General features: G+C 45.7%; 1 protein-coding gene across 1 annotated transcript; it reads left to right on the top strand.

Moving 5' to 3' along the window:
- Window positions 1-469: 469 nt before the first annotated feature.
- CCT4 (chaperonin containing TCP1 subunit 4) lies at window positions 470-8561 on the top strand. Its single transcript, XM_068399703.1, has 14 exons — window positions 470-765; window positions 1517-1569; window positions 1824-1913; window positions 2925-3033; window positions 3774-3916; window positions 5071-5192; window positions 5281-5413; window positions 5771-5910; window positions 6212-6308; window positions 6590-6700; window positions 6953-7083; window positions 7186-7420; window positions 7972-8085; window positions 8386-8561. Exons 1-14 carry the CDS (start codon window positions 648-650, stop codon window positions 8398-8400), a joined length of 1611 nt encoding a protein of 536 aa, XP_068255804.1. The 5' UTR covers window positions 470-647; the 3' UTR covers window positions 8401-8561.
- The last annotated feature ends 1059 nt before the right edge of the window (window positions 8562-9620 follow it).

Genomic DNA, 9620 nt, shown 5'->3' with positions numbered 1-9620 from the left:
GCCTTCCCTCAGAGAGCCCGCCTGGCCGGCGGAGCCCTTCCACCGCCCCCTCCACAGGGGAAGAGACCCACGTACCCTCCGCTCCTCTGCTCTCTGCAGCAAGCGCCTCCGTGCCCAGCTCCCCCCAAGGGGCTGCCCCGGGCTGAGGGGGGGCTGCCCCGGGCTGAGGGGGGGCCGCCCCGGGCTGAGGGGGGCCTGGGCAGACACCAGCCCCCGCCCCGCTTCCCGCCTTAACGCCTGACACCGCCCGCGCCCCTCCGCCCCCTAGCGGCCCAGCCCCGCCATTGGCGCAGCGCCCCGCTGGGCGGGAAACCTCCGAGGACCCCGCGCGGCTCATTCTAGCCGTGGCAGTGGGCTCCTTTAGGTGTCCGCGCCGTTCGCCGGCAGGCGGGAGATTCCTTTTCAGTTAACAGGGCGCAGGCGCGCTGCGGGCAGCCTCCCCCCGCGTGACGTCACGCCTGGCGCCGGCTGGAAGGACCCGGGCGCGTCCTGCTGGTGGCGGTGGTGCCTTGTGGAAGGTTCTCGGCGGGGCGGCCGGTACCGCGGGGTCCATCCGTGCCCATCGGCGGCGGGGACTGTCCGTGCCCATCGGCGGCGGGGCGGCCGGTACCGCGGGATCCATCCGTTCCCATCGGTGGCGGGTGACAATGCCGGAGAACAGCGGGCCCAAAGCCCACGGCGGGGCCGGGAACCGGGCCAAGGGCACCTACCAGGACCGGGACAAACCCTCCCAGATCCGCTTCAGCAACATTGCCGCCGGCAAAGGTGAGGTGAGGCGCGGCGAGTGGCGGCTCCCCCGGCAGCTCCGCGCCGCCTTTGTGCTGACGGGAGGCGGCCACCGGCCTCCCCCCCACGGGCCTCCCGGGGCCGGGCCCAGCGGCAGCCCCGGCGGAGCGGCGGCCCTTGCCGCCGCCGGGAGGGGAGGAGGGCGGCGAGGGTTCGCTTCCTCCCCTTTGTGAGGAGGCCCCTCGCCCCGGGGAGACTCGTCTCTTCGTGTGGGGGAGAGACGGTGCGGCGCGGGCGCTGCCTTTCCGTGCTGGGGCTGGGCAGCTGAACGCGCATCCCCCCGGCCCGGTGTCGCCGTGCGGGCGCAGGCGGTCCGATTGTCGCCCCCTACGATGCGAGGTCGGTTTTGTATGAGCGGGAGGTGTTCTGGAGGGTGTTAACGGCAGGGAACTCCCGGGGATGGGGCCCGTGCTTGCTGGGGGGTGTTTGACATTGACACAAGCCTGGGTCAGACTGCTTGGTATATAATATTTCTATGGTATTACTCGTTTTTAAATGGCTGTAATCAAGTGATCAGATGCTAATTGCTTAATGAAAGAGCTATGGCAATCAATCCTGATATTGCAAAGTTTTATATCATTCTGCTATTAAGGGTGATTTACTGCTGGCAAAATACCTGGGAACTGCTTAATACTGAGAGGAACTTTCTTTTCAGAAGAATTTAGAATGATGGAGTGAGTGCTTGGAGCTCTTTAGATCAACTTGTAAATGTATTTTTTTGTCTTCCCAGCTGTTGCCGATGCAATTAGAACAAGCCTTGGACCAAAGGGAATGGATAAAATGGTAAACCTTATCACTTAAATTTTGAAAATATTAAGCTTACTGGAGATACAGTAAAGTCAATATGTTTTATATAGAATGCCATCTTTTGCCTTGAACTTCTTTTCCAAGTTTCATTTATTTAAGGGAGAGTGTGAACTAAATGCACATCTCAGTTTGAGAAATAATGTCAGGAAAAATATTTTACATGGAGTATGAAATTACATTAAAAATTTGTAGATTCTGATCAGAACTATGTTTCTCCTCCTCCTTCTCAGATTCAGGATGCTAAAGGAGACGTGACAATCACTAACGATGGTGCTACTATTCTGAAACAAATGCAGGTTCTGCACCCCGCAGCCAAAATGGTAAGTGTTTTTTTTCCATTGCTCGGACAACGATATGTGTTGGAGCTTAACTTCTGGGACAAAAAAACTGTAGGACAAGAGGAAATGACCTCAAGTTGCACCAGGGGAGGTCTAGATCGGATATCAGGAAAAATTTCTTCACTGCGAGGGTTATCAAGCATTGGAACGGGCTGCCCAGGGAAATGGTTAAGTCCCCATCCCTGGAGGTGTTTGAAAGATGTGTAGATGTGGTGCTTAGGAATGTTGTTTAGTGGTGGCCTTGGCAGTGTTAGGTTAACGGTTGGACTCGATGATCTTAAAGGTCCCTTCCAACCAGAATGATTCTATGATACTATGTGGGTTTGAGGAGCGTTACCCACTAGCGATAGAGCAGGAAATTTTGCATGGCATGCTCCAGGACTGTTTATTTTGATTGTAAGATGTGCTGAAGAGTTCAGAGTCCTTATTTCTTACCTGGTATTCCTTATGCATAATTCCTCTGGACATGATTTAAGACATAAAAGAACCTAGTCCAAACTTTCATCACTCATTGAGGGAAGAAGAGTCACTGATGTCCAAAACAACTAGGACAAGAGAATGAGTTAGGTTATGGTCAGGTGGCCCGAGGATGCAGTAGCCTGGTCTTTTGAGAAGTGAAATGTAGACCTCTTAGATTTGGTTGTGGTTGGAGATGGAAATGAGCTTCCTGTGACCCTTCTACAGGCAAGGAAAAGGTAGACCTGTTAGATAGGTGTTAACAGTTTTGAGCTTGGGAGAAGAGCTGCTTTGCTTCTGTACGAAGTCATTTGTTTTACTGTAGCTGTGCTTCAGCCAAATAGGTGTACAAGTATGGGCAGTTAAGTTGCAAGAGGTACAGACTTCAAATTAGAAAAGGCATGATTTGTCCTGTTGGCAAGGTTAATTTCAGTAGTGCTGCATTCCTGAATATATCTTTTTTTTTTTGTAATCAATTGTCAGTGTTTTCAATTAATTAGCAGTATATGTAAACTTTTGTCATAATTTGTTGTTTAGTTGGTAGAGCTGTCAAAAGCACAAGACATTGAAGCTGGTGATGGCACTACATCTGTTGTTGTCATTGCTGGAGCTCTTTTGGATGCCTGTTCCAGACTTCTTCAGAAAGGTAAAAATATATATATAATATGAAAACATGACTGGAGGTAAAGTCCTTTATCCACTTGCACGTGTATAATGAAGCTGAAAGTAGGTGTTTCCAGTTGAAACATGAAAGGTGGCTCAAGTCTTCCCGACAGGTTTCACTTATGTCTTACTTTTGATTAAAAATCTGTTTAGCTTTTTATTTTTAATTGAATGCATTACTGTTGATAGAGGAAATAGTGCCTAGGTGATGTGATAAATCACGTAATAAAAGAGGGAGGTAGATGATGCTTGTCCAGCGTTTGCCTATAAGCTGCCTGCTTTGAAAAGCAACAGGGTGTATCACACTCCAGAGAAATGGAGGAATTTCATACACACCTTTGGGAAACCAGTCTTTGAAAATCTGAAATAAATCCCAGTCAGGCTCCTCGCAGGTATTACCTCAACAGCAGCAGCTTTAAGAATGCCAAGGGGAAACAAAGCTTTGAGAAAATGTATTTCTGGGATGTCAGACATTGCAGGGAAATGTGCTGTACTTGTCTGGGAGGATGAATTATTAGGAACATTACAGCTTTTTTCCTCAGCTTTAACAGTGGAAAGTAATAAGGGAGGTCATTTAGTCAGGAAAAACACATTTTGCTAAAACGTCTTCAATTTATTCTGGCACAAGAGTTTCTAATCTTAAAATGGAGAGAGAGGGTGAGGAAAAAACAACAAAAAAGCATTGGTTTGAAAGCACGACTGTCTAACAGCCTTTTCATGCAGGAATTCACCCCACCATCATTTCGGAGTCATTCCAGAAAGCTTTGGAGAAAGGTATCGAAATCCTGACCAACATGGCGCAGCCGGTTGAACTGAGTGACAGGGAAACGTTACTGAATAGTGCAACGACTTCGCTGAATTCAAAGGTACGACGGATCCTTGAACTCCGCACCTCCAGGCTAGCTGAGCCTTCAGCTTTTCCCAGTCTGTGCTGCTGTTCTTGTTAAGAATACCCTGCACATCGCAAATCTAGTTGGTTTTCAGACATTGGCTGCCTTCTCTTAGACTGACTTTTCAGAAAGCTGTGATTGATTCAGATTGAACTGAAGCACTCACACTGAATTTCAGTCTGAAATATTTCATGATTTTAGATGGTGGCTCTTGAGTGTAAAAACAAGCTTCAGCTGAAAACAGCAACAGAAATGTCAGGTGGGATACTGAGAGCTTTTGCCAGCAGTTTGTGTAGGCAGTTTTGTTCATAAAACAGCATCGAAATCTGGAGAAGTGTGCTGGTTTCCCTGCCAGCAGAATAATCTGGGAAGCTCTCAAAAGTCTTATTTTAAGAGTCTTAAGAAAGAGAAATCCAAGTTTTTTCATAGAATCACAGAATGGTTTCGGCTGGAAGGGACCTTAAAGATCATCTATTTCCAACTCCCCTGCCACGGGCAGGGACACCTTCCACTAGACCAGGTTGCTCAAAGCCTCATCCAACCTGGCCTTAAACACTGCCAGGGAGGGGGCAGCCACAGCTTCTCTGGGCAGCCTGTGCCAGTGTCTCACCACCCTCACAGTAAAGAATTTATTCCTAACATCTAATCTAAATCTATCCTCTCTCAGTTTAAAACCATTCCCCCTTGTCCTGTCACTACTTGTCCGTGTAAAAAGCCCCTCTCCAGCTTTCCTGTAGGCCCCCTTCAGATACTGGAAGGCTGCTATGAGGTCTTCCCGGAGCCTTCTCTTCTCCAGGCTGAAGAGCCCCAACTCTCTCAGCCTGTCTTCATAGCAGAGGTGCTCCAGCCCTCTCATCATCATCTTCGTGGCCTCCTCTGGACTTACGTTAGGCACCCCAGAGCCATAAGTCCCTAAAGTTTTTCCCACCAGCATAGCTGCTCTTTCCTTTAAATGGAGTAACCATTAAGATGCCGTGTTAAGGCATGTGGTTGGTGGACAGGGAGGGAAAACGAGCTTTGTTTCAAAATGCAGAAGTCAAACACTAAAATACAATGACATTATTTTGAAATTACTGCTCATCAGTGTTAAATCTCTCACCGTTTTTCTCCTTTCCTATTAAATCCCTTAGGTTGTGTGTCAGTATTCTAGTTTACTTTCTCCGATGAGTGTGGATGCAGTGATGAAGGTGATTGACCCAACAACAGCTAGTAGTGTGGACCTCAGAGATATTAAAATTGTTAAGAAATTGGGGTAAGAAACAATTTGTAACTAGATGAGTTTTGTCTCTGTGAAATCAGCTTCCCAAAGTGCGAGAGTCACGGATTGTTTTTGTTTCCAGAGGCACAATCGACGATTGCGAACTGGTTGAAGGACTAGTCCTGACTCAGAAGGTGGCAAATACTGGTGTAACCAGAGTGGAAAAAGCCAAAATTGGCCTCATTCAGTTCTGCTTGTCTGCTCCAAAGACAGATGTAAGTTAAACCATGACTAGAGCGAAACCCTTTGCTGTAGCACTTGGGAGAGATGTAAATGTGATCATAAGACCTTTTTTTAAGATGTTGTGATGTCAGCTCTATTCCACAGCTATAGTCAAGGTCTGCTAGGTAATGCTTAGCTGCTCATAACTCTTAAAGAATTTACAGTTGCTATAAAAAAATAGTTCAGAAGTCCAGTATTTCTCATTTAAACAATCTCTAAGACGTATTTTACTATCATCATGCTTGTTTGCTTTGAATCGCAGGCTCCTAAGTTAAAGAATGTGGAACATCTTGACACTTGCTTTTAAAGTCAGCAATAATACTTGCTTTTCTCTTTCTTTTTTTTAATAGATGGACAACCAAATAGTTGTTTCAGATTATGCTCAAATGGACAGAGTCCTGCGTGAAGAGAGAGCCTATATTCTAAATTTAGTTAAGCAAATCAAGAAGGCTGGATGCAACGTGCTGCTCATTCAGAAATCTATTCTGCGGTACGTTCATACTGATTTACCCATTTACTGTGTGTGAGTTTGGGGAAACAGCTGGAATTGTTTGAATACCTGGGAAATTGAAGGCGAATACCACCAGTGACACTTGGCAGAGTGTCAGACTGGCTCTAACAGGGACTGTACCTCCAGAAAGCACTAGTAGTGTCTGTACTTTGAGTTCCATGACATCCCTCCTTTGTAGTCTGAAGAATTTCAGTATTGCTGGTAAGAAGCATGCAACGGGCTAGTATGCCCTGGTTATGAGAACGGCACTGTGGGCTGACTACTTGCCTCTTGTTTTTAGGGATGCTCTGAGTGACCTTGCCCTCCATTTTCTGAACAAAATGAAGATCATGGTGGTTAAAGACATTGAAAGAGATGACATTGAGTTTATATGTAAGGTAAAGTGAGTTATATAACGGTTGTTAAAGTAGCAGTGGTGTTTAAAGCCTAACCCAAAACTAAGTATTTAGTGTTTATTGTGACACTTTCACAAGTTTCATGTTCTGACTGTAATGGAAGAGCAGAAGTTTCCCTAAAAAACGTTCCTGTTGAGCAGTCGTATTTCTAGAAAACTGGGGACAGATGTAAAAGCCATAGTCCTAACTGCATTTTACTGCAGTGTGCTTGCAGACTCTGCAGTTCAGGTTCTGGATTAATTTTTTTCCCATTATTTTTTCAGACCATTGGAACTAAGCCTGTTGCTCATATTGACCAGTTTACCGCTGACATGCTGGGCTCTGCTGAGCTGGCAGAGGAGGTCAACTTGAACGGTTCTGGGAAACTGATAAAGGTGAGTGGGTGACAGAATGGTAATACCTACCTGACATCTGCCAATTATTTTAATAACGCCCACTCACTTTAATGTTCTTTACTACTAAAGTTCCTACATTTAAGTACCTACTTCCACCCCCTGAGTAGCCACCGACTTGGTAAGTGTAGTGGTTGTGCTTAGCCAGACATCAGAACTTGCAGATACCAACTGAAGTCTCTCTTTGTCCAGAACCCTTTTTCCCAGTCCTGTTACTTGCTTTTTACATTTTAGGTCACGGGCTGCACAAACCCTGGAAAAACTGTAACCATCGTGGTACGTGGATCCAACAAACTTGTTCTAGAAGAAGCTGAGCGTTCAATTCACGACGCCCTGTGCGTCGTAAGATGCTTAGTTAAGAAAAGGTAATGTCTCAGTGTGGTTATTAATAAATTATTCTAATACAGAAAGCTAATTCTTTATGCACTTATGTAAAATGAGGTTTTATTTTTAATTTCTGTCCTCAGAGCTTTAATTGCAGGAGGCGGAGCACCGGAGATAGAGCTGGCACTGCGCCTGAATGAGTACGCTCGCACGCTGAAGGGCATGGACTCGTACTGCGTCCGTGCGTACGGGGACGCACTGGAAGTCATCCCGTCCACGCTGGCTGAAAACGCAGGTCTCAATCCTATTTCAACGGTAACAGACCTGAGAAACAGGCATGCTCAAGGAGAGAAGACAGCTGGCATCAACGTCAGGAAGGTAATGAGGAGTCATACGTGCATAGCATAGCTTGGGAAAACACTTGGGCGTTAAAAGGAACATGTTAGCGTTAGGGCTGCGCTAAGGAGAGGGCAAGTTTGTGTCTTAAATAGTATTCTCCCTAAAATGAGCGTTGAGGTAGATTATAGTTTGTTCTCTGAGGCTTTAACAGCTTATCCTGAGTATTGATAAGAGCAAGGACAAGCAGCTTCCTCTGTCTCTTCAAAGACATTATTGCAGCTACAGAAAGAGAGGCACTGCCGTGGAAGGCGCTCCTGTGTTGGAGGAGCGCAGTGGCTGGCTTCCCCTAAATGGTCACCATGTCTAAGCTGGCATAACTGGGTTTCTCTTGGCTCGTTTTGACTGGGTATGTCAAGTGCTCAGGGTGAGAAGACCCCTACCATAATACTCCTTCCTGGTGAGGACAGAAGAGGACAATTGGATAGTCTAAGTTAGAGTTGACAGGCTTTTCCAGAATTCTGCTAAAAGAAAACTTCCTAAACCTAATGGGAGTCTGACTTGCACAAAGTAAAAGCTACTTGTTCTTGCAGGGTGGCATTTCCAACATCTTGGAGGAGTTGGTTGTCCAGCCCCTGCTCGTGTCTTTGAGTGCACTGACTCTTGCAACAGAAACAGTGCGCAGTATTCTGAAGATCGACGATGTGGTGAGTAGTGTTTGCAGCGTGTTTTGTTTATAATCTTTTTTTGACAAGCATCAGGATAATTATTGTCATCTAATTTGCTGTGCTTCAAAATATAATTACAGTGTAGTATTCTGTTTACATGCTACCGAGGCCATTTGGTTGTCTAATAACTGCAATTAAAGTAAGGTGAAATGCATTATATTGTACCCTGAAGTAAGGAGTTAAGAAAGTGACTAAAAAACCAGGATCATTAAGCAGAGAAGTAATGATTACATATCCCCTGGCCTCCCTGTGCCTGATGGTGTGAACTCTTCATTGCAGGTGAACACTCGGTAAGCTGAACAAGCAAGTGGGGACTGTGCCCTAGAGCTCCTTCCCTGTAGTCTGGAATATGGTTTCCTCTCCAGCAGCGCCTGTGTGAATTGTCTTGAGGTCCACAAAGGCTTATGTACTTCTGTCACGTTAATTTAATAAAATTTCTGGTTTCAAAAAGGAAATGCTGTTTATCAATAAACATGCAGTAGTCTACCAGAGACAATGCTTCCTCATTTTGTGAGAAATAAGGTAAATTTTTCTTTAATGTTACATTTGCTGTTTTGTGCTACATGCTCCTACTTTCTGTTTTGGAAAGTTTAACAGAAAATAATTGGCTTTTTTAATATATTCTAAAAACATCCTTGAATCTACGCTCTAGTAACACACTAGCTTAGAGCTGCTTCTCTAAAAGTTTTCCAGAATGGAGTGGTATTTCCCTGAAATATGACTGGCCAGGGTGAAGGAATCTGCTTGAAGGGATGGCACTTGAGAATACTGTCACATTCTGGGCTTGCTCTGCTGCAGTCACCACAGGATCCAGAGTATCACAGAATCAATCAGGTTGGAAGAGCCCTCTGGGATCATCGAGTCCAACCATTGCCCTGACACCACCATGTCAACTAGACCGTGGCACTAAGTGCCATGTCCAGTCTTCTCTTAAACACCTCCAGAGATGGTGACTCCACCACCTCCCTGGGCAGCCCCTTCCAATGGCTAATGACCCTTGCTGAGAAGAAATGCTTCCTAATGTCCAACCTGAACCTCCCCCGGCGAAGCTTGAGGCTATGTCCTCATATGAGTAGTACCAAGGGAAGTCTTTAACATGCATTTTTTTGTACTTCATCCAACAGTGAATTGTGTCAGATGCTCTAAAAAGGCAAGGATAATATTATTATAACTAAACTTAACTATATTAGAGATTTATTTAAAATCAGGTTTGGATAACTGGTGTGTCTGAAACAGTTGTAACTGTTCTGGTTGCTTCCATTGCGATGGTGGTCAAGTCCCAGTTCTGTTCAAGTCCCAGTTCTGTTCAGAAAACACCAGGAGTGAAACTTTTTTGCACAGTTAAAGTAATTCACACCCACTCCACCCCCCACATTAGTTGTTTTTCCCCAAAAAGTTTACTATTTTATAGTAATGCAAATTACACTTTTCTAAACCAAGTCATGGACTAGACATTAAAATCTAATACCTGAAGGAAATGGGTCCCCCTTGCTGGTGTCACTGCAGCGCAGTGT

Source organism: Nyctibius grandis, chromosome 1 (assembly GCF_013368605.1).
Source record: "Nyctibius grandis isolate bNycGra1 chromosome 1, bNycGra1.pri, whole genome shotgun sequence".
Lineage (NCBI taxonomy): Eukaryota > Metazoa > Chordata > Aves > Nyctibiiformes > Nyctibiidae > Nyctibius > Nyctibius grandis.
The sequence above is the reverse complement of the archived record's forward strand: the minus strand, read 5'-3'. Positions and strand labels throughout refer to the sequence as shown.